Below are 23,257 nucleotides of genomic sequence, written 5' to 3' on the forward strand. Positions count from 1 at the left end.
AAACCTCTATTTTTCTCTCCTTCTAGATCTCTCAGTACTAGTTTGACTGGTGAGCCCATTACTGAGGGGACAGTTACAAAGAAAGGGAGATAGAGAGAATATAAAGACCTTCCTTCCCCCTCCAAGCCAGTGAAATAATCTGAGGGCAAAAGAGAAAAGACTGATGTTGGGCTCACACCTGTAATCCCACCTACTCAGGAGGCAGAGATCAGGAGGATCACAGTTTGAGACCAGTCCTGGCAAAAAAGTTCTAGAGACCTATCTTAAAAAGTCAGGTGTAGCCGGGCGCTGGTGGCTCACGCCTGTAATCCTAGCTACTCAGGAGGCTGAGATCTGAGGATCGCAGTTCAAAGCCAGCCCAGGCAGGAGAGACTGTGAGACTCCTATCTCCAATAAAGCACCAGAAAACCGGAAGTGGCGCTTTAGCTCAAGTGGTAGAGCGCTCGCCTTGAGCTGAAGAGTTGAGGGACAGCGCCCAGGCCCAGAGTTCAGGCCCCACGACCAGACCCAAAAAAAAAAAAAAAAGAGTTAAAAAAAAAAAGTCAGATGTGGCTGGGCACTGATAGCTCATGCCCTAAATCCTACTCAGGAGGCTGAGATCTGAGGATCACAGTTCAAAGCCAGCCCAGGCTTAGAAACTCCAGGAGACGCTTATCTCCAATAAACCACTCAGAAAACTGGAAGTGGTGCCGTTGCTTAAGTGGTAGAGCGCTCACCTTGAGCTGAAGAGCTCAGGGACTGAGCCCAGGCTCAGAGTTCAAACCCCACAATTGACAAAAAAAAAAAAAAAAAAAATGTGGCTGGGTGCTGGTGACTCACACTTGTAATCCTAGCTGCTCAGGAGGCTAAGATCTGAGGATCACAGTTCAAAGCCAGCCTAGGCAGGGAAGTCCATGAGACTCTTATCTCTAATTAACTACCAGAAAAACAGAAATGGCACTGTGGCTCAAAGTCATACAGCACTAGCCTTGAACAAAAAAGCTTAGGGACAGTATCCAGGCCCTGAGTTCAAACCTCACTACCGACAAAAGAAAAAAAAAGGTCAGGTATGGTTTTATACAATTAAGATCATGCATGGTCCAGCCAGCCTGGGCAAAACAATGAGAGAGTCTATGTGAAAAATAATGGAAGCAGCTGGGAGCTGCTGGCTCATGCCTGTAATCCTAGCTACTCAAGAGGCTAAGATCACTGGATCATGGTTCAAAGCCAACCTGAGCAGCAAAGTCTGTGACTCTTATCTCCAATTAAGTACTTCTTCAAAAAAGCCAGAAGCAGAGCTGTAGCTCAAGTGGTAAAGAGCAAAAAAACTAACGACAGCACCCAAGCCCTGAGTTCAAACCCCAGAAACAGCATGAATGAATGCATGAATAAATAAATGAATGAGAATGGGCTGGTGGTGAGCTCAAATGGCACTGGAATCCAGGAGTTCAAGGCCAGCCTGGACTATATAGTGAGTCCCTGGCATGAATTTATGAATCAATGATCCAATAAAGGAAGAGAGAGGGCTGGGAAGGTGGCTCAGTGGTAGAGCGCTTGCCTTGCATGCTCAAGGCCCTGGGTTCGATTCCTCAGCACCACATAAGCAAAAAGAAAAAAGCCAGAAGTGGCGCTGTGGCTCAAGTGGTAGAGCGCTAGCCTTGAGCTGAAGAGCTGAGGGACAGCGCCCAGGTCTAGAGTTCAGGCCCCACGACCGGACCCCCCTAAAAAATAAAATAAAATAAAGGAAGAGAGAAATGATATAACTTGGACCCTCAGTGCCTCTATGTCTTTTCTAGTACTAGAGGCAGAAAAGGTCAAATGAGGAAAGTCTGTCTTCTTGAGTCAAGATGCCTCTCCAGGCTCCTAGTGAGAAGACAAGGTGTCCATTCTCCTCAACCTTTCTAATAGCTGGAGAATCCCCATCCCGACCCTTACCTGCATCAGCCTGTGGTAGCCCACATAGGTACAGAACGAGGAGGAATAAGACTGCCATGGGAAGAGCCTGCTAAGCTCCCTTTGCTTAAAGACCTGGTGTTCTCAGGAAGGGAGGAAGCACAGCACAGATAAAGGCCCACACTCCCCAGCCTAGAGTCACATGGGCCTCCGGAGGGGATGGGAGTGCTGGGGTGATAAAACTCAGTGGCTTGTCTACTGGGGAAAAAAAGTGACCAATATTGTTCTGTCCTGAGGGCAGGGAAGGACCTGGTCCAGGTTGTTCTTGTGTAGAAAGGTGTGGCTTTATACAACTAAGATCATGCAAAGTCAGCACCCAGGCCCTGAGTTCAAGCCCCGCAACTGACCAAAAAAAAAAAAAAGTAAAACAAAGCCAGGCACCAGTGGCTCATATCTCTCTCTAATACTGGCTACTCAGAAGGTTGAGATCTGAGGATCAAGGTTCAAACCATCCCAGGGAGGAAAATCCCTGAGACTCTTTTTTTTTTTTGTCGGTCGTGGGGCTTGAACTCTGGGCCTGGGCGCTGTCCCTCAGCTCTTCAGCTCAAGGCAAGCGCTCTACCACTTGAGCTACAGCGCCACTTCCGGTTTTCTGGTGCTTTATTGGAGATAGGAGTCTCATAGTCTCTCCTGCCTGGGCTGGCTTTGAACCGCAATCCTCAGATCTCAGCCTCCTGAGTAGCTAGGATTACAGGCGTGAGCCACCAGCGCCCGGCTTCCCTGAGACTCTTATCTCCAATTACAAAACTGGAAGTCTCAAAGTGGTAGAGTGCTAGCCTTGAGCTAAAAGAGCTTCAGGGACAGCTCGCAGGCCCTGAGTTCAAGCCCCACAACTGACCAAAAAAAAGGGGGCTGGGAAGGTGGCTCAGTGGTAGAGCGCTAGCCTTGAGGTAGCCTTGAGGTGAAGAGCTGAGGGACAGCATCCAAGCCCAGAGTTCAGGCCCCACAACTGGACCCCACCCCCAAAAAAACAAAAGTAAGCTGGGCGCTGGTGGCTCATGCCTGTAATCCTAGCTACTCAGGAGGCTGAGATCTGAGGATCACGAGCGTTCGCTCGCCTTGAGCTGAAGAGCTGAGGGACAGCACTCAGGCCCAGAGTTCAAGCCCCATGACCGACAAAAAAAAAAGTAAAACAAAACCTCTATATGTTAAGACATAAGATTACTATCTTGTACGACAAAACTAACAGGACTTAAGAAACAAAGAACTCCCGCTCATCTGGTTGAACCACTACTAAATATCCTCATGCTGCTGATCACAAATATGGTATATAACATGTGAACACTGTTATATATTACAGACTGTGGTAGACAATTTGCTCCAGGGAAGTTAGAATGAACTTGTGACTTTGAAATTATGTAATCATTTAATCACAATCAAAAAAAAAAAAGAACCTCGGGGAAGGGAGGGAGGGAGGGGATGGTAGGGGGAAAACAATGGAGGGGGTAACAATGTTCAAGAGGAAGTGTACTCATAACCTCACTCATGTAACTGTAACCCTCTGTATAGTAGCTTTACAATAAAAAAAAAAAAAAAAAAAGATTACTATCTTGGTCAAGGTCCTTTGTGCTGTGTAATCAATGTTCTAAATTTGCTATTTCTTTAACTGTATTGTCAAAATTCATAGAACTCATCAACTTTATAGACTACGATAAAGAAAATTTGCTTCATGAAGGTTAGAATGTGTTTGTGACTTTAAGTATCACTATCCCACAATACTGTCCTGCTAGTCCTGGGGCTTGAATTCGAGGCCTAGGTACTGTCCCTGAGCTCCTTTACATCAAGACTAACACACTACCACTTGAGCCATAGCTCTACTTCCAGCTTTTTCTGTGATTAATTGGAGATAAGAGTCTCTGGTGCTTGGCTTTTCAGTCTTCTTTTATAAAACTCTTGCACTTCTTAGTCGGGTGCTGATGGCGCACGCCTGCTCAGGAGGCTGTAATCTGAGGAATAGGGTTCAAAGCCAGCCGGAGCTGGAAAGTCCATGGGACTGAGGTATCCAATTATACACACACACACACACACACACACACACACACACATTCACACACAATGCACTAGCCTCGAGCTGATTCAAACTCAGGACCAGCAAAAGAAGAATTTAAAAATCTTGCACTTAAAAAAAAAAATCAGAGATCTCTAAATGCCTTCTCTTTTGTAGCTGCTTCTAATCTTACTTAGCATTTTCACCATCATTCCAGAATGTGCTGCTATTAAGGGCTTAAAAAAAAAAGTCACTGTGTCCTGCTAATTTTTCTAACTCTCCACGTTCCAAACACCTAGTTTCTGACCATTGCTGTACCCGTAGCTCCAACTGCACGAAAATCCTCCTTTAAGAAGCGTAGACAGTGTCTCCGGGGGCGCGAGGCGGAGCCGGTACGTGTTGACGTCACTGGCACGCAACACCTCCGAGCCAGGGGAGGGCGGGGCCAGGAAAGTGGGGGGGGACCTGCTGCTGGAGGAGCAGCGGCCCTACCCGGGGCCATGGCGAAGCTGCTGAGCTGTGTCCTAGGCCCCCGGCTCTACAAAATCTATCGGGAGAGGGACTCCGAACGGTCACCGTCCAGCGTCCCTGAAACTCCAACTTCAGTCACTAACTCCCATTCCAGCTCCTGGGTGAGTCGGGTTCCCCCCCTGGTTAAGAACATGGTACGGTCCAAACCTTTTACGGCCTTTGCTCTCCAGAAGCGCCCATTATTGGAAATCAGGGGAGACCGATTGTCAAGCCAGTTGTCTGAAAAGTCTGCGTTGTTTGTTTCCTGGGTTCAAGTCACGCCTGTGGTCTGACCGCCTCCTCTCTTCACTTCCGTTGGAGCACCTCCTTCTCATTCCACCAGTGCTTGCTCGTTCCTTGTGTACCCCCCACCCTGTTGGTCATGGTTCATACCGGTCCCCATTGAGTCTGAAGTCCTGTAAGAGACCCCACAGGGTGTAGGGAACCGGTGGATTTTGCTGTCATACTTCCTAGTACCTTGCTTCTTCTGCTAGTTCAGTGTATCTTCCTTTTAATTATCTTGAATACCAAAATGACTTCTGCATAGCATGTATCCCCTGACCCTCACTCCCCAATCTAGTCTGGACACCCCAGGATTATTGCATTCCCCGAAACAGTGGGTGGTGATAGCCTGTTCACCTAAACATTCTCTTCCTTTTTACTGGTAGTTTCAAATTAGATTTAATAACCTCTACAAACTGCCCACCCCTAGCCATATTCTTTCTGATTAACCTACTCATTTCGATTGCTCTGCTTCAGCATTGTCATGGAAGCTTTCTTCCCTAACCCTTCTCTCCATGTGCACACGCCCACAACTGGGCCAGAGTCACCCAGTGCTGCTTTCACTTTTCCTTCCAAGTCCAGCACCCTGTTTGTTCTCATGGTTAGGGATGGGAAATCAGGTTCAGAGTCAAGGTAGGAAAGAGAGGTTTCTGTGGAGGCCAGAGGTATCCCATGCGAGAGAGCCAAGGGGGATAGAACCAGAGGACCAGCACTAGGGCTTTGGAAAGTGATGGGGAAAGGCTAGTCAATCAATGGGCAGGGTCCTAACGGACCATCTGTGTTGGCAGGATACATACTATCAGCCGCGTGCCCTGGAGAAACATGCTGACAGCATCCTGGCACTGGTAAGTCTTCCCCAGCATCTGCAAGTCATTGCATCTTTTCAGACCCAGCTGCCCTCTTGAGCTTAACCCTCCCAGCCTGGGAGAATACAGCACTCCTGGGAGGGTGAGGGATGCTAGGGGTTCTGAAGTAGACCTTCCCAACACACACCACACGCACACACACACACAGAGGCATGCACATACAACATGCTTGGTACTCCCCTTTGGTATGTATGCAGCCTAACTTTCTCTGGGGCAGCCTGAGTCCCGTGGAAAACATGTTTACTCTTGGGACCATCTGCAGGTGCTAAGTCCTGTAGTCCCCAGTGACCTGTCCTCCCTGGCAACTAACCTCTTTGGCTGCAGAGACAGCTGTTCTCTCTGGCAGAGTTCCTATGGTGACGTTCATGCATCTCTTGGGGACCAGGCCAGGGGCTATCCTGAGCAGGGCCAATTGAAAAGGCTTGTTTAACTTGCATAGACAGAGAGGCTGCGCCTGGAAATGTAATGGAATTATGTCCAGAGATGATTTGAAGAATAAAATAGAACCTGCACCCATTTTTTTCCAGCCTCTGTTATATTCCGATACATTACTTTTGAAAAATACTTGAGTACCTGCTGTGTGTGTCATGTCATGCACACGGTAGAACTCAATGTGATATTCTTCAGGTCATTCACCTTGCTCAGAGCCTAGGCCTGGAAATGGCGGACTGGTGTGTATGCGTGTATTGATTGCCTGTCTCTGTCTCTGCTGCAGGCTTCAGTCTTCTGGTCCATCTCTTATTACTCCTCTCCCTTCGCCTTCTTCTACTTGTACAGGAAAGGTCAGTGTGTTTCAAAGGTGGTGGGGCAGAAGTGGGCATGTTGTCACAGATGAGCCAAACCTCCCCGTAAAGAGAATGGGAGATCTATGAGTATGGCTTGGCTTTCTCCTTTCCCCAGGCATTTCCTCTGAGGGTGGGAAAACTCCAATGAGAGGGTTTAGGATGGAGGTTGGGGCCAAGCTGGGGAAGAAGAGCTGAGAAGTGCTGTGGAGAGAATCTCATATCATCTGTCTCTCCTCCCAGGTTACTTGAGTTTGTCCAAAGTGGTGCCGTTTTCTCACTACGCTGGGACATTGCTGCTGCTACTGGCAGGTGTAGCCTGTCTCCGAGGTAGGTGGAGAGGAATCCTGGTTGGATCTGTCCATTGCTGTGCAAATATTATTTGTCTGTTTGTTTGTTTGTTTGTTTTTGCTGGTCATGGGGCCTGAACTCTGGGCCTGGGCACTGTCCCTTAGGTCTTCAGCTCAAGGCTAGTGCTCTACCACTTTGAGCCACAGCGCCACATCCAGCTTTTTCTGCTTATGTGGTGCTGAGGAATTGAACCCAGGGCTTCATATATGCAAGGCAAGCACTCTACCACTGAGCCACTTTCCCAGCCCCTGTGCAGATATTATTTTCTGCAAATATAGATTGAAGCTCAATCAGTGGTGACTGATGTAGGGCATGATTTTTTCCTTGAAGGGCTTAGTTAAAAAATAATTAATAAAAACAGTGACGTAGCCAGGTGCTGGTGGCTTATCCTAGCTACACAGGAGGTAGCTAGCTATCCAAGGCAGAAAAGTTGGTGAGACTCCTTATCTTCAGTTAACCAGAAGTGGCACTATGGCTTAAAGTAGTAGAGTGCTAGCCTTGAGCACACCCCACACCCCACTCAGAGCTCAGGGAAAGCACCCAGCCCCTGAGCTCAAGCTCCATGACTGACAAAATAAAATAACCTAAAAGTAATAATGAGTAAAAAATAATTAAGAAAATGCTATGAATATGCCCCTCAACAATTCCATGAACATATGTATGTATTTACACTAGAGAAATTCCTACACATGCATAAATAATACATAGATACAAAAATATAGCATACAGCCAGGTGCCCGTGGCTCATGCCTGTAATCCTAGCTACTCAGGAGGCTGAGATCTGAGGATCATGGGTCAAAGCCAGCCCAGGCAGGAAAGTCCGTGAGACTCTTATCTCCAATAAAAACCACTAGAAAACCGGAAGTGGTGCTGTGGCTCAAGTGGTAGAGCACTCTCCTTGAGCTGAAGAGTGCAGGGATAGCACCCAAGCCCCACAACCAACCAAAAAAAAAAAAAAAATACAGCATATAGCTGGGTGCTTAAAAAAGAAAGAAAAGGCTGGGAAGGTGGCTCAGTGGTGGAGTGCTCAGCACCACATAAGCAGAAATAGCCAGAAGTGGCACTGTGGCTCAAGTGCTAGAGCGCTAGACTTGAGCTGAAGAGCTGAGGGACGGCGCCCAGGCCCAGAGTTCAGGCCCCACGACCGGCACAAAAAAAAAAGAACGAAAAAGAAAAAAGTGCAGCAAAGTCCAGAGAACAAATATCAAAAGACCTGCTGTACTGGACCAAAAAAACAAAAAAAGAGTTGCCACTGGATTCCCCCCAGTGTCACATTCTATTCCTCTTCTCCTGTTATCCTCTGATTTTTTCCCATGCATATTTTTTTTACTTTCATGAAATATATACCTAAGTTAGTGGGTTTTGTTTGTTATTTTATTTTGGTGTGAGTCTTGGAGCTTGAACTCAGGGCCTGAGCACTGTCCCTGAGTATAGTAGTCCAGTTGAACCACAGGTCCACTTCTGTCTTTTTTGGCAGTTAATTAGAGATGAGTGTCTCACAGACTTTCTTGCCCAGGCTGGCTTCAAATTGCAGTCCTTAGATCTCAGCCTCCTGAATAGCTAGGATTATAGGTGTGAGCCACCCCCCTAACTTGTTTATTTATTTATTTATTGGTGGTGCCGAGAACCAAAAAAAAGGAGGACCTTGTAACTTGCTAGATACCTAATTTTTGAGAGCTAAACTACCATTGTAACATGCATACTAAGATGCATAGTAATTTAAATATTGAAAACTATTTCTAGCCGGGCTCTGGTGGCTCATGCCTATAATCCTAGCTACTCAGGAGGCTGAGCTCTAAAGATAGTGATTCAAAGCCAGCCTGGTCAGGAAAGTCTGTGAGACTCTTAACTCCAGTAAACCACTAGAAAACTGGAAGTGGCTCTGTGGCTCAAGTGGTAGAGCTCTAGCCTTGAGCTGAAGAGCTCAGGGACAGCACCCAGGCCCAGAGTTCCAGCCCCATGACTGACAAAAGAAAAAAAAAATTCTTAGGATCTATGAAATATGGTACAAATCCATTAACAATATAGTGCTATTTTGTGCATTTCACATTTTTGGCATAAACAGCATCACTGCAAATCATTATGCAGTTTGCTTCATTTTCTCATGATCATATATTTGGGAAGTACCCTTGACAGGACAATATTCTAATTCATCCTGGTTTTATTTTGCTTGTAGCTCTTATGCTTCTCATTTTCTCATTTATTTGTGGATTGTTTTTTCTCAGTCCTACCTCAGCCTCAGGCACAATTCAAGCTTTCTATGGACCTGGAGTTGTATATCTTATTTCCTGATGTCTCTGTGATAGCACAGTGCTGGGCACAGGACACCTGTGAGGCCAGTGAGGAATAAAGTTAGCCTTTGAGCCTTCTCAGCGGTGAAGGGAGAATGGATGCCATCTTGGGGAAGAAGAGAAGACTCAGCACTGAGAATTGCTGCCTTTAGGAAAGGGAAAGGGGGTAGGAGAGAAACAGCCCACAGATTGGAAGGAGGCAAAGATGAGTCCAGAAAGCCAAGGAAGATAGAGTCATCTTGAGATATAGGACGCATAAAGTGGAGCTATTGAAGAGACTCAGGGAAGACAGATTCAGTGAGGAAGTAATTATGGCCAAGGGCAAGAGATTGAAGCTAGATGGCAGGAGTTAGAAAAAGCATGGAGGGGGCTGGCTGGGAAAAGAGAAATCCAGTGTCAGCCAGGGGGAGGTAGGAAGGTTGTAAAACATTTTAAGCCTGAGGAAAGTGAACATTTTGCAAGGTAGGCTGTTAGTCTATTTAAAACAAACAAATGGGTTGGGAATGTGGCTTAGTGGCAAAGTGCTTGCCCATCATGCATGAAGCCCTAGGTTCAATTCCTTAGCATCACATAAACAGAAAAGGCCAGACATGGCGCTGTGGCTCAAGTGGTAGAGTGCTAGCCTTAAGCAAAAGAGACTCAGGGACAGGGCTCAAGCCCCAGGACTTGCAAAAACAAAAAAGAGGGCTGGGAATGTGGCTCAGTGTAGAGCGCTTGCCTTGCATGCATGAGGCCCTGGGTTTGATTCCTCAGCACCACATAAGCAAAAAGAAAAAAAGCTGGAAGTAGAGCTGTGGCTCAAATGACAGTGTTAGCCTTGAGCTGAAGAGCTGAGGGGCAGCACCAGGCCCAGAGTTCAGGCCCCACGATCAACCCCTTCCCGCACCCCCCCCCAAAAAAAAAGGAAAAAACATAACAACCTGAAAAAGCTAAGGAGAAGAATCATCTAGTTAGTTGGTAGGAGGATCTAGCCCCACCCCAACTGCAGGCCTTCAGTTCCTTTGTGTCTTACTTCTTCCAGGCCCTTCTTCCACATCTCCAATTATTTTCCTAAGACTTAGCAGCCAGCTTCCCAGTTTTCCTAATGCCATTTACTATCTTCTCTACCAGGCATCGGTCGCTGGACCAACCCTCAGTACCGGCAATTCATCACCATCTTAGAAGCGACACATCGGAACCAGTCTGCAGAAAACAAGGTAAGAAGTTGGGTGAAAGGTGGAAGGTTCTAGACATGCTCCCCACTCCCCACGAACAGCTTCTCTGCTACCCTAGGATACTAGACACCAGCTTCTGTTAGGGCAAAATATGCTTTGTTGGCCTTTGCCTGCACACTGAGTGAACTGTCCTCCCTACCACTTCTTCTAGAACAGTCTTCTTCCTCCTCTACCTTTCAGCCTCAAGAAGTGTCTAAACATAGAAACATCCACAGCGTTTCTTAGGAGAGCGTTTTCTCCTCCCTTTCACAGCAGCTCAGTTCTATAAAAGTTTGTTTAGCGCTGCAAATGGAACACCATGCCAGCTTTGTTTGGGGACAAAACAAGATGGACAGGTATGTCCACTCCTGGCCTGGAACACAGCGTGGCGCCAGCAGGGAGAAAAGCCAGGGCACAGTTTCCTTTAAGTTGTGCCAGGCCTGCGGTGCTGGAGTGTGATTACCTTTGAAAAGAGGGTACGGGGGCCCATAAAGCTCCTTCCCAGTATAAAGGGGTTTCTGGGATCAAACAGCTAAGGCCACCATCATTGCGTTAATGGCTATTCTACACCATTTATGGAGCTGTGTAATGATGCTCCATCCTGCGCCATCGGAAGCATTTTGTATGTCGCGTACGCCACATGAGGTAGCATGATTACCCTCATCTACATGCCTGAGGGAATAGACAAGAGTAGCCCTGGCAGAGTTACAGAGCAAGGCCATAAGTCTGAATAAAGCCTGGCTTAAGTTTGCTTTTCTTCCTTTTGTTATTTACACTTTTGTATAGGTTTTTTTGCTTGTTTATTTTGGTGGCTACACTGGAACTTGAACTTCATGTGCAAATTCGTGAACTTGGGCTTTCTGTTCTCATTAGACTTTTTCAAGTCTGCCTCTTTACCACCAGTAGAGTCATACCTCCTCTTTCAGCTTTTTGCTGGTTAATTGGAGATAAGAACCTCTCAGAGTTGTCTACCTAGGCTGGCTTTTGAACCACAATCTTTAGATCTTGGCAGATTCTTAGGCAGTTAGGATTATGGGCATGAGAGACCAATGCCCAGCTCATTTTTGTATAGTTTTTGTATTGCTCTCTTTCAGTCAAGTTATTTTTGAAAATGTAAAACAAATTTTTTTTTCTTTTGCATTTAAAAAAAAAAAACAACCAAAAAAACTCAACCTCAAAATAGAGAGCTGGGAGCTGTGGGGATGGGGGAGGAATCTAGCAGAATGAAGATACAGCTCCACATGCAGAAAGCATGTGGACCAACTCTGGAGGGTGACCCGAGGCACAGATGGTCTGTGTGGCAACGCTGGTCCCTGGCCACAGGACTCAGGGGGAAAGAAGTGGCTCTGAGGCTGGAAGGAAGAGTCAAGGTTTTATTCTGGAGGAAAGCCTGGGTATATAGACGCCAACTGTGAGCCAGACATCTCTCAGCCAGCTGGGGGACTGTTGGTTGGAGCAGCTGGGGGAACTTGTGAGCTTCTAAGATGGTACCCTGTAGAGAACCCCAGTAAAGAAGGAATAGTGAGCCGCCAGTGGGTCTAATCCCCTGGCTCAGAAGCACCAGTTCTCATCATGGGTTGGCTCAGCCTTCTTTTTTTTTTTTTTTGTCAGTCATGGGGCTTGAACTCTGGGCCTGGGTGCTGTCTGTCCCTCAGCTCTTCAGCTCAAGGCTAGCGCTTTACCACTTGAGCCACAGCTCCACTTCTGGTTTTGTGAGTGGTTTATTGGAGATGTCTTTCACAGACTTCCCTGCCTGGGCTGATTTTGAACCGTGATCCTTAGATCTCAGCCTCCTGAGTAGTTAGGATTACAGGCTAAGCCACGGGCACCTGGCTCACCCTTCAGTTTTTGGAAGAGCCAAGTTAGGATTGTTGTCTGGAAGAGGGAAGACAGTGAAGTTCTACCTTGACAGATTGCTCCTGATGTGCTAGAGCTTTCCACGTGAGACCTGGGAGGCTGACTTCTGCTTGGTTTTCCATGATGTGGGAGGAGGGTCAGGCCTCTGGATGATCAAAGTGTTGAGGAGTGAGGTGGGCATCCCTCTTCAGTTCTCAATTCCTTTTCCTCTCTCTTCTTTCTCTGCCTACCACAGAAGCAGCTGGCCAACTACAACTTTGACTTCAGGAGCTGGCCAGTGGACTTCCACTGGGAAGAAGCCAGCAGCCGGTGAGTATATTTGCTCTCCGCCTCCCTTGTTTTTTTTGTTGTTGTTGTTGTCAGTTCTGATGCTTGACCACTGGGCCTGGGCACTGTCCCTGAGCTTCTTTTGCTCAAGGCTACCACTTGAGCCAGAGCACCACTTCTGGCTTTTTTCTGTGTATATGATTTTGAGGAATCGAACCCAGGGCTTCATGCATGCTAGGCAAGCACTCTACCACTAAGCCACATCCTTAGCTCTCCTCCACCCTTGGAACTGTGTCTGATCATCTCTGCACCATCCTGTCCTTCTGCTTCCATCCTCTCAGAGGCCCCAGGCCTACCTTTCAGTGTCACCTTCTCCGTAGACCCAACCAGCCCACTGCTCCTAACCCTATCTCTCACTTCTTGCCCTTCCTCAGGAAGGAGTCCCGAGGAGGTCCTTCCCGCCGGGGTGTAGCCCTGCTTCGCCCAGAGCCCCTCCATCGGGGAACAGCAGACACCCTCCTCAACCGAGCTAAGAAGCTGCCTTGTCAGATCACCAGGTGGGACACGGCTGGGGAGGAGGGGATATGGGACCAGGCCCCTGGAGACTAGGTGCTTCATTGTCAAATAGCTGTCACTTATTGGGCTTACTGTTGTGTGCTTTGTGTGTATGGTTTGTGGTGAAGAAACATTTGTGTGTGGAGAGAAGAGACTCACAGATAGTAAGTGAAGCACTGGGATACTTAACATTTCCAATACAGAAGCTTCCCCAGCAAGGCTGAAAGGGAGCAGTGCATTGGGGTGGGGAGGAATTATCTCTACAGCTGGTGCAGGGTCTAGTGCACCTCTGTGTAACTATCCTGGCTCTGGCCCTCCAGCTCTGTGGTTCCTCCACCTTGGCTTTTGGCCATGCTGTACCTCTATTTCTACATCTGTGAATAGACTGCCTTATAGGACTGTTGAGGAGATGAAGTAGGGTGACATTTCTGAAGGACTCCCATTTTGCCTGGGGGCCTGAGACCAGCAAAGACAGTATTGACTTTCCTAACAGTGGATCAGACTCTCTTGGATTTAAAAAAAAAAAAAATTTTTTTCAGTTGTGGGGCTTGAACTCTGGGCCTGGGCGCTGTCCCTCAGCTCTTCAGCTCAAGGCGAGCGCTCTACCGCTGGAGCCACAGCACCAATTCCAGTTTTCTAGTGGCTTATTGGAGATAAGAGTCTCACAGACTTTCCTGCCCAGGCTGGCTTTGAACTGCCAACTTCAGATCTCAACTTAGATCCTAGCTAGGATTACAGGCATGAGCCACCAGTGTCTGGTTCTTGGATTTTTTAATTGCTGGCAAATAGACAGTAGGTTCAAAAGTACCAGGGAAGAGCCGGGTACTGGTGGCTCACGCCTGTAATCCTTGCTACTCATGAGGCTGAGTTCTGAGGATTGTGGTTCAAAGCTAGCCTGGGCAGGAAAAGTCTGTGAGACTCTTTTTTTTTTTGGGGGGGGGGGGTCCGGTCGTGGGGCCTGAACTCTGGGCCTGGGCACTGTCCCTCAGCTCTTCAGCTCAAGGCTAGCGCTCTACCACTTGAGACACAGCACCACTTCTGGCTTTTTTCTTTTTGCTTATGTGGTGCTGAGGAATCGAACCCAGGGCCTTGAGCATGCAAGGCAAGCGCTCTACCACTGAGCCACCTTCCCAGACCCCCAGCCCAAGACTCTTATCTCCAATAAATCACTCAGAAAACCGGGATGTAGCGCTGTGGCTCAAGTGGTAGAGCACTTACCTTGAGCTGAAGAGCTGAGGGACAGTGCCCAGGCCCAGAGTTTAAGCTCCATGACCAACCAAAAAGAAAAAAAAAGTACCAAGGAAGGGGGTTGGAGGCATCGCTCAGTTGGTAGAGTACTAGCCAATGTGTAAAAGTGGCACGTACTGAATCTCAGACTCTTATCTAAAAAAAAAAAATAGAAGAATACCAAGGAAGGACCTGGGCACTCACTGGTGGCTCAGGCCTGTAATCCTAGCAACTCAGGAAACTGAGATCTGAGGATCGTGGTTCCAAGTTAGCCCGGGCAGGAAAGTCCATGAGATTCATCTCCAATTAACCATCAAAACACCAGAAGTAGATCTGTGCTGTGACCCAAGTTGGCCTTGAGCAAAAGAAGTGCTTTGACAGCACTTGGGCCCTGAGTTCAAACCCCAGAACTCACACACACACACACACACACACACACACACACACACACACACACACACACACACACACACACACACACACACACACACACACACACACACACACACACACACACACACACACACACACGAGATACCAAGGAAGGGGGAAGATTCAGTGGTTGGTTGTATATGATTTGTCCTAGGGGCAAGCCAGATTTGAGGATTTGGAGAGAGGATGCTGTTCTAGAGATGAAGTCTACTTAGGTTATCTGACATGGTTGATCATCTTTTTCAGGGCAATATCTACTATGTCTTATCTGACTAGATTAGTAATGCAAATCACTCTGTATTTATTAGCTCCTACTTTACATAATGTTCTTAGTACCTCCTATGTGGCAGCTAATCGACATACCAGAGTGAATAAAACAGCCAGGGGCTAGAGGTGTGGCTCAAGTGGTAGAGTGCTTGCCTAATAAGCATGAGACTCTGAGTTCAATCCCCAGTACCACTAAAGAAAAACTCAAGCTAAACAAAATCAAAACAGGGGCTGGGGAGGTGGCTCAGTGGTAGAGTGCTTGCCTTGCATGCATGAGGCCCTGGGTTCGATTCCCTAGCACCACATAAGCAAAAAGAAAAAAGCCAGAAGTGGCACTGTGGCTCAAGTGGTAGAGTGCTAGCCTTGAGCTGAAGAGCTGAGGGATAGCGCCCAGGCCCAGAGTTCAGGCCCCACGACCGGACCCCCCCCCCCCCCAAAAAAAAAAAAAAAAAAATATATATATATATAAAAAAAAAATCAAAACATTCAAAACAAAACAAGAATGAAACACACACACACACACACACACACACACACACACACACACACACACACAGGTGCGTGCGCATGTGTGCTGGGTACCAGTGGCTCATGCCTGTAATCCTAGCTTCTCAGGAGCCTAAGATATGAGTATCACAGCTCAAAGATAGCCCAGGCAGGAAATTCTGTAAGACTCTCATCTCCAATAAATTACCCAAAACTCCAGAAGTAGTAGAGCTGTGGCTCAAGTTGTAAAGTGACAGCCAAGAAGCTCAAGGACAGTGCCTATGTTCCAAGTTCAAGTCCCAGGGCCGGCAAAAAAAAACAAATAAAAAAAAAAAAATGCGAACCAAACAAACCTGTTACATCCAGGTCTCTGCTCTGACAAGAATTTGTCTACTCTGGTGTCTTTCAAACTATGGATCTTAGGACTTGGCATGGTGGCTCAGGGGGCAGAGTGCTGTCTAGCAAGTGCCAAGATCCCTGTGTTTAACTCTAGTACTTGGCAGGGGGGACCCCACAAACAAAAACCAAGGCATTATCTCATAAAACTTTGAAAATTATATAAGACAGTCTTATTTCGTTTCTATAGCAATAGGCCTACAATGGAAACTGTACTTGAAACTTGGATTTTTTTTTTTTTCTTTTTTGGGCGGTTGTGGGACTTGAACTCTGGGCTTAGGTGCTGTCCCCGCGCTCTTCAGCTCAAGGCGAGTGCTCTACCACTTGAGCCACAGCACCACTTCTGGTTTTCTAGTAGTTTATTGGAGATAAGTGTCTCCCGGACTTTTCTGCCCAGGCTGGCTTTGAATCATGATCCTCAGATCTCAGCCTCTTGAGTAGCTAGGATTACAGGCATGAGCCACTGGCACCCGGCTTGAAATCTGGATTTTGAGGCTAGGATCATGGCTAGGACCACTACTTGGGGAAAAAAATGGATTTTGACTTTTTTTTTCTGGGGTAGTGATATGTACATCATGGTACTCTCCGTGCTCTTTGCAGCTCCTAGTTAGCCCCTGGGGTCACCAGGGCAAACCACTGGTGCTGCACATGGTGTTATATGCTTAAGCTACGATGTGCAGTAGATTAGTTGTGTTAAGTGTATGGTTTATCAATACATAAACCTAGCCGGGTGCTGGTGGCTCATGCCTGTAACCCTAGCTGCTGGGGAGGCTAATATCTGAAGATCAAGGCTCAAAGCCAGCCTGAGCAGCAAAGTCTGGGAGACTTATCTCCAATTAACCACCGGAAACCTGGAAGTGGAGTGTGGCTCAGAGTGGTAAAACACTAATCTTGAGCACAAAGAGACTCAGGAACAGTGCCCAGGCTGTGAGTTCAAGTCCCATGACCAAAACAAACAAATAAAAATATAAACCCTTGGGCTGGGAAGGTGGCTCAGTGGTAGAGCGCTTGCCTTGTATGCCAGAGGCCCTGGGTTCTATTCCTCAGCACCACATAAGCAAAAAAGAAAAAAAAAGCCGGAAGTGGCGCTGTGGCTCAAGTGGTAGAGCACTAGCCTTGAGCTGAAGAGCTGAGGGACAGCGCCCAGGCCCAGATTTCAGGCCCTACAACTGGACCCCCCAGAAAAAAAAAAAAAAAAATATATATATATATATATATATATATAAACCCTTTATCAGCCAAGGAGCATCTGTGTACATACATATACATATACATATCTGCATACCAGGCTACAATATAATTTTTTTGACATGCTTAAGGTTGAACTCAGGGCCTCACATATACTAGGCAAGCACTATACCACTCAGCTACATCCTCAGCCACAAGATGGCATCTCACAAATTCTTTCTGTGTGTATGTATGTATTGGTGCTTGAATGGGCCTTGAACTCTTAGGCCATGAATTCTTGCCCCCATCCCCCCAATCCCCCACACCTCTAGCACATCTCCACTTCTGCCTTTTTGCTGGTTAAGTGGAGAGGAGAGTCTCTGGAATTCTCAGATCTCAGCTTCCTGAGTAAGTAGCTAGGATTTATAGGTGTGAGCTACAAAGTTTGCAATTAAAAAAAAAAGTTTAGCCGGGCGCTGGTGGCTCACGCCTGTAATCCTAGCTACTCAGGAGGCTGAGATCTGAGGATCGCGGTTCAAAGCCAGCCCGGGCAGGAAAGACCGTGAGACTCCTATCTCCAATAAACCACCAGAAAACTGGAAGTGGCGCTGTAGCTCAAGTGGTAGAGTGCTCGCCTTGAGCTGAAGAGCTGAGGGACAGCGCCCAGGCCCAGAGTTCAAGCCCCATGACCGACAAAAAAAAAAAAAAAAAAGTTTGAAAAGCACTAGCATATGTATTATTTCAGCAAATCCCTAAAGGGGAAAGCAGAGGATTGGGGATTCACTAACCGTGTTCCCCACAGCTACCTGGTAGCTCATACCCTGGGGCGCCGCATGCTGTACCCAGGCTCCGTGTACCTGCTCCAGAAGGCGCTCATGCCCGTGCTGCTGCAGGGCCAGGCTCGTCTGGTGGAAGAGGTAAGATTTTCCCCCTGCCACCCCTTTGCCGGCTCAATCTCCCCAAGAGATATGGCCCTTGCCCCTCACCACCTGGCCTTTGCCTCTCCCTTGCTCAGTGTAATGGTCGCCGAGCGAAGCTGCTGGCTTGTGATGGCAATGAAATCGACACCATGTTTGTGGACCGGCGGGGGACAGCTGAGCCTCAGGGACAAAAGCTGGTGAGAGGGACTAGGGGGGCCCAAAGATGGATCATGGGGAGAAAGGACAATAGAGGGGCTGGAGATCCCAATCTTCCCTTTTGTATGGAGCCACAGAAGGGGATGACCCCATCTCCCAGCACGACCCTAAAGACATTTTATGTAGATAAACCCTGAGAAGTCAGGTGCTGGTGGTTCACATCTATGATCCTAGTGACTCAGGAGGTTGAGATCTGAAGATTGAAGTTCAAGGTCAGCCCAGACAGGAAAATTCATGAGACTCCTATCTCCAATTAAACCATCAGAAAACCAGAAGTGGAGCTGTGGCTCAAGTGGGTAGAGTGCTAGCCTTGAGCAAACAGAACTCAGGGACATAGCCTAGGCCCCAATTTCAAGCCCTACAACCACCACCACCACCACTACCAAACAAACCCCGAGATAGGGAAATAGCTGAAGTAGAAGTTGGCATTTCATGGATCAAAAAAGAATAATGTCACCACTTAGAGCAGTATTTGCTATTTGTAAGATATATTTAATCCTCACAACCATCTTTCAAGAAAGGTGCCATTATGTCATCCCACTTTACAGATGATAAAACTGAGGTACAAGGCTGGGAATGTGGTTGAGTGGTAGGGTGCTTACCTAGCAATGCATGAAGCCCTGGGTTCGATTCCTCAGTACCACCTAAACAGAAAAAACCAGAAGTGGTGCTGTGGCTCAAGTGGTAGAGTGCTAGCCTTGAGGAAAAAAAAAAAAAAAAAAGTTCAGGGACAGTGTCTAGACCCTGAGTTCAAGCGCCAGAACTGGCAAATACAAACAAACAAAAAAACTAAGGCATATCACAGCTTTCCCAGAGCTGGTCCTTGGATCCAGGCAGTCTCCTGAGATGGTCCTGGAAAGAACTCTAAGCCAGGCATCCAGGGGGTTAGGTTCTAGTACCAGCTCTGCCCTCTCCTATGGGAGTTCAGCTTGGGAGACCATGAAATTATCTGACTATAAGACTGGAGCCCCGAAAGCGAGAAGGAAAACAATGAGCATTCCATACAACAGAAACAGTCACAGGTCTGAAAGTGTAGAGAAAACAAATCTAAGACCCAGGGCTCCGCCTCTCCCCATTCCCCCCCCCCAAAAAAAAAAAAATCTGTAGTCACATCCTGAGAGATATCTCCTTGGAGGTCTCCCAAGGAAGAAGAGACATATGCTGGGTGAGGGAACAGTTTGACTTGGAGTCTTCCTCTGAGGGTGGGGTTTCCTGAGCATTTGTGACTACTTTGCCTCTCACCTTAATGACCCATGGAACCAGAAGCCCCTATTCGCCTTGGGGAGAAGGGAAACTTCCCCTTCCTCTCTCCTGCAAACTCTTCTCATAGTGCTCTCCACTGCTGCTCACATGAGGGTTTCAGCCCAGACCTGGCACCTCCTCAGCCTCTCTGTTTGCTTCCTTCCTAGGTGATCTGCTGTGAAGGAAATGCAGGTTTCTATGAGGTGGGCTGTGTCTCCACACCCCTGGAAGGTAGGCCCTGGCCCCCAGCCTTCCGATCTCTGCCCCTTGGACTGGAATGTTCTCTGAAGGTGTCCTGCACGAGTGCTGTGACCTCCCGTAGCCATTTCTTCTCTGCGCAAGGTCTAGGGAAAAGTTCACTCCCCATTTGTTTTGTGAGCCATACATTCCTGCTCTGGGCTGTGTCCCTAACTTTATTATGCCCACTCCTATTCCGTCCCCTGCCCCCCACACTCACACGTCTCTCCTTTGGCATTGTCTCTGTTATCTTGAGACTGCCGGAAGTTAATTGCCTCTTGAGCTAGAGGGACCTTCTGCTGTCCTTTCCCTATGGACAGAAAGGAGCATGGGCCATGAAGTTTCATTCCCTTCTCCCCGTGTTACAGCTGGATATTCCGTCCTGGGCTGGAATCATCCAGGCTTTGCTGGAAGCACGGTGAGACCCTCTCTGGAATCCCTTCCTTTTCCAGAATCCTGGTTCTCTTCCTCTGCTCGGCCACTGGAGGGAGCAAATGAGTTGTCTGTCTCTGTGGGGCTCCCCCACTCACATGCCGTCGGTATTGAGGGTGGGAAGGCAGCCTGGGAGCTGTAGCCCCTCCTTCACAGTAGGGCTGGCAGAGGGCGCAGTGGGCCTCACTGTACACACTTGTCTTCTGGAGTGGACCGCCTGCCCTGCCATGCTTTTCCCATACCTCCTTTGTGTGTGTGTTGCATGATGGCTACAGGAAGAGGCCATTCCAGGACACAGGTGACAGGTGAGCTGGCCTTATGGTGACCCCCCTGTCCTGCCTTTGCCCTTCCTCCTGCAGGGGGTGCCATTCCCACAAAATGAGGCCAATGCCATGGATGTGGTGGTCCAGTTTGCCATTCACCGCCTGGGCTTCCAGCCCCAGGACATTGTCGTCTACGCCTGGTCCATTGGCGGATTCACTGGTACCAGCCTCCCTCCCATTCCCCACCGTAGACACATTCGTGACCCTGCCCAGGAGAGATGGGGACCTACACTGAGGGCTCCGGGAGGGGGTGGGGGAGATGGAGGAAAGGCTTATGGAAGAGAGAAGTGGAATCTAAGTGGGCCTAGAAGATGGTATCCATTTATATACTTCACCTTTTCTTCCACCCTGTGCCTGGTCATTAAAAGAAGTAGACCAGCCGTGCAACAGTTGCTCACGCCTGTAATCCTAGCTACTCATGAGGCTGAGATCTGAGGATTGTAGTTTGAAGCTTGCCTGGGCAGGAAAGTCCATGAGACTTTTATCTCAACCACTAGAAAACCGGAAGTGGTGCTGCTGTAGCTCAAGTGATAGAGCGCTCGCCTTGAGCTGAACTGTGCAGGGATAGTGCCCAAGCCCAGAGTTCAAGCCCCACAAGACCAGAGGGGTTGGAGGAGTGGCTCAGTTGGTAGAGCTCTAGCCAGTAAACAAAAGCAGCAGGATGCTGAGTTTGAGTCCTAGTCTCCGACCTAAAAAGAGAAAGAAAAGAAGTAGACTGGTGTCCTGGGGTGGGGAGGTGAGGGGAATGGAAATGTTTTCTGCTTGCTGTCCTCTATACACTTCTACATTCTTTCTCCAATCTTTGGATGGTTGGGGGCAGGGTGGGGGTGGGGGGCAGTGATTAAGGAGAGACCCTCCAGGATCACACAGTAAGAAGGATCAGGTCGGAGGTAACAGCAGGATGCCATCTCAGTCTTCCTCTTTTTCCTTGTCCTGGTGCCAGCCACGTGGGCAGCCATGTCCTACCCAGACATCAGTGCTGTGATCCTGGATGCCTCCTTTGATGACCTGGTGCCCTTGGCATTGAAGGTCATGCCAGACAGCTGGAGTGAGTGCAGTTCCCAGGCCCACCAGGGAAGGGGTGGTGTGGAGTTAAGGGCTGTTCTAACAGGAAGTGCTTCCTCTTGTCTTTGGGTGGGTTGTAGGTCATTGTTGAGAATCGGGTTCCTCTAGCCTGTGCTTCAGTTTCTCTCTCTAGGAACAGTGGGGACCTTTATGTTGGGTTAAGGGTTTGTGTCTGCCATCCCTCCACCTTTATCCCGCTGTAGGGGGCCTGGTGACCAGGACGGTGAGGGAGCATCTCAATCTAAACAACTCAGAGCAGCTGTGCAGGTGAGGGCAGCCCAGTGTCTCACCCCTGCCAGCCCCTCCAGCTCCACCGGGCATTACATACTGCAGTTAGTATTGCTGTGCTTAAGTTGGTAAATGGCTACTACTTTACATCCCCTGAGTGACCCTATCACCCTCTAGTGACCAGCTGGCCTTCCTAGGTCCTCTGAGACTCTGAGCCTTGTGATCTGGCAACCAAAGGGTTAGGAACAGCAAGGATCTCCACCCCTTCCACCTCCCCAGCTCACCCCTGGGCCAGACTGAGCCATGTCCATTCCTAGGCTGACTCACTCCTATATATGAAGGGCTAGATGAGGGGCCCCTGTAGCAGGGCTGGGGGCAGGCCACTTGTCACCTGTCTTCCCCTGGAGTCTTCCCTCCTCACTGCTCTATCCTGAAGGTTCCAGGGCCCTGTGCTCCTGATCCGGAGAACCAAGGATGAGATCATCACCACCACGTGAGTGCCCAGGGCCTCTGCCTCTCCTGCATTCTAGAGTCTGCCTAGGAAATTACCCAGGTTTCTAGACCCTTCCCAACTTCCCCTCTCCCTGCATACTGCTTCTCACCGCCAGGGTTCCTGAGGACATCATGTCCAACAGAGGCAACGACCTCCTGCTGAAGCTCCTGCAGTTTCGGTGAGAGCTGGGGAGTTGGGGGTGGAGGTGGTGGGCTCAGCGACGGAGGGAGGCTCGTGGGTGAAGAGTGAAATCAATCCTGCCCTATCCCTGGGTCCCTCTGTAGGTATCCTCGCGTGATGGCAGAGGAGGGTCTTCGAGTGGTAAGACAGTGGCTAGAGGCCTCCTCCCAGCTAGAGGAAGGTGAGAGGTTAATGGGTGAGGCTTATGGACAGGGGCCTGTCAAAGCCAGAGCACTGATAGGCCCTCATCCCTCTCCCTGACCAGCCTCGATTTATAGCCGATGGGAGGTAGAGGAGGACTGGTGTCTGTCTGTCCTCCGGTCCTACCAAGCGGAACACGGGCCCGACTTTCCCTGGAGTGTGGGTAAGGACAGCCTGGGCAGGAGGGAGGATGGGAAGAGCCAGGAATGGGGGGGATACGCAGACAGACGGGGCCGTGTGTGAGTGCCATCTCTCTGCAGGGGAGGACATGAGCGCAGATGGACGGCGACAGCTGGCGTTGTTTCTGGTGAGCGCAGGAGTGGGAAGCAGGGTGGGAGCGGAGGCCTGACTGGCAGGGGGCTGATGCAGGGCTTGGTGAAGTGACAGCTTTCCTACAGGGAGTGGGCAGATGGAAAGAGTGATGGGTGGAGAGCACTGTCCAGCAGCCATGGTCACCACAGCCCTGAACTTGTCTGCCTCCCTCCCTTCCTCTAGGCCCGGAAGTATCTGCACAACTTTGAGGCCACACACTGCACCCCACTCCCAGCCCAGAATTTCCAGATGCCCTGGCACCTCTAGGGACCACCTAGGACTCCTACTGGAAGAACAGGACGGAAAGAGACCCAAGGGAGGACCCTTTCATTAGTCATTCTCTATGTTCGTGTTGCTGTTTGTAGTTTGTGGAAAGTGGGGGACCAGCCCCTCCCCACCACTGCTCCTCGTGCACGTTTTCCCTCATCCACCCGACAGCACTCAACCTTCCCCACCACACACTCTGCATTAAATGAATGGATTATTCCTAATAATTAATAAAAAGGTATTTTTTCTAGTACCTGGCTAATTGTGTGATATTCCGAGTGGCCAGGGAGCTT

At 48.7% G+C, this 23,257-nt stretch overlaps 2 protein-coding genes across 3 annotated transcripts in view; one reads left to right on the forward strand and one right to left on the reverse strand.

Annotated features, from left to right (window-relative positions):
* The window catches only part of LOC122111378 (lymphocyte antigen 6 complex locus protein G6f-like), a 7,680-nt gene extending 2,936 nt beyond the window's left edge, over positions 1–4,744 (reverse strand). The window contains exon 1 of one of the 2 annotated variants that reach the window (XM_042684186.1): positions 4,598–4,744. Coding sequence is in view for 1 of the 2 variants with exons in the window: in XM_042684185.1 (XP_042540119.1) it covers positions 1,915–1,972 (58 nt within the window). In the remaining variant the exon portion in view is untranslated. Of the gene's footprint in view, positions 1–1,914; positions 2,000–4,597 lie in introns of those variants that run through there. The other variant, XM_042684185.1, reaches the window with a different exon arrangement.
* Abhd16a (abhydrolase domain containing 16A, phospholipase) lies at positions 4,365–23,217 on the forward strand. The gene is made up of 20 exons (XM_042684184.1): positions 4,365–4,551; positions 5,500–5,556; positions 6,293–6,359; positions 6,603–6,689; positions 10,112–10,197; positions 12,287–12,360; positions 12,753–12,875; positions 17,651–17,765; positions 17,864–17,965; positions 19,394–19,457; positions 19,832–19,881; positions 20,255–20,378; positions 21,162–21,266; positions 21,487–21,550; positions 21,948–22,004; positions 22,120–22,182; positions 22,289–22,365; positions 22,450–22,548; positions 22,646–22,692; positions 22,881–23,217. The coding sequence occupies exons 1-20, from the start codon at positions 4,420–4,422 to the stop codon at positions 22,962–22,964; spliced, it is 1,677 nt and encodes a 558-aa protein (XP_042540118.1). The 5' UTR covers positions 4,365–4,419; the 3' UTR covers positions 22,965–23,217.
* The last annotated feature ends 40 nt before the right edge of the window (positions 23,218–23,257 follow it).

Source organism: Dipodomys spectabilis, unplaced genomic scaffold, assembly GCF_019054845.1.
Source record: "Dipodomys spectabilis isolate Male_0828 unplaced genomic scaffold, ASM1905484v1 ptg000085l, whole genome shotgun sequence".
NCBI lineage: Eukaryota > Metazoa > Chordata > Mammalia > Rodentia > Heteromyidae > Dipodomys > Dipodomys spectabilis.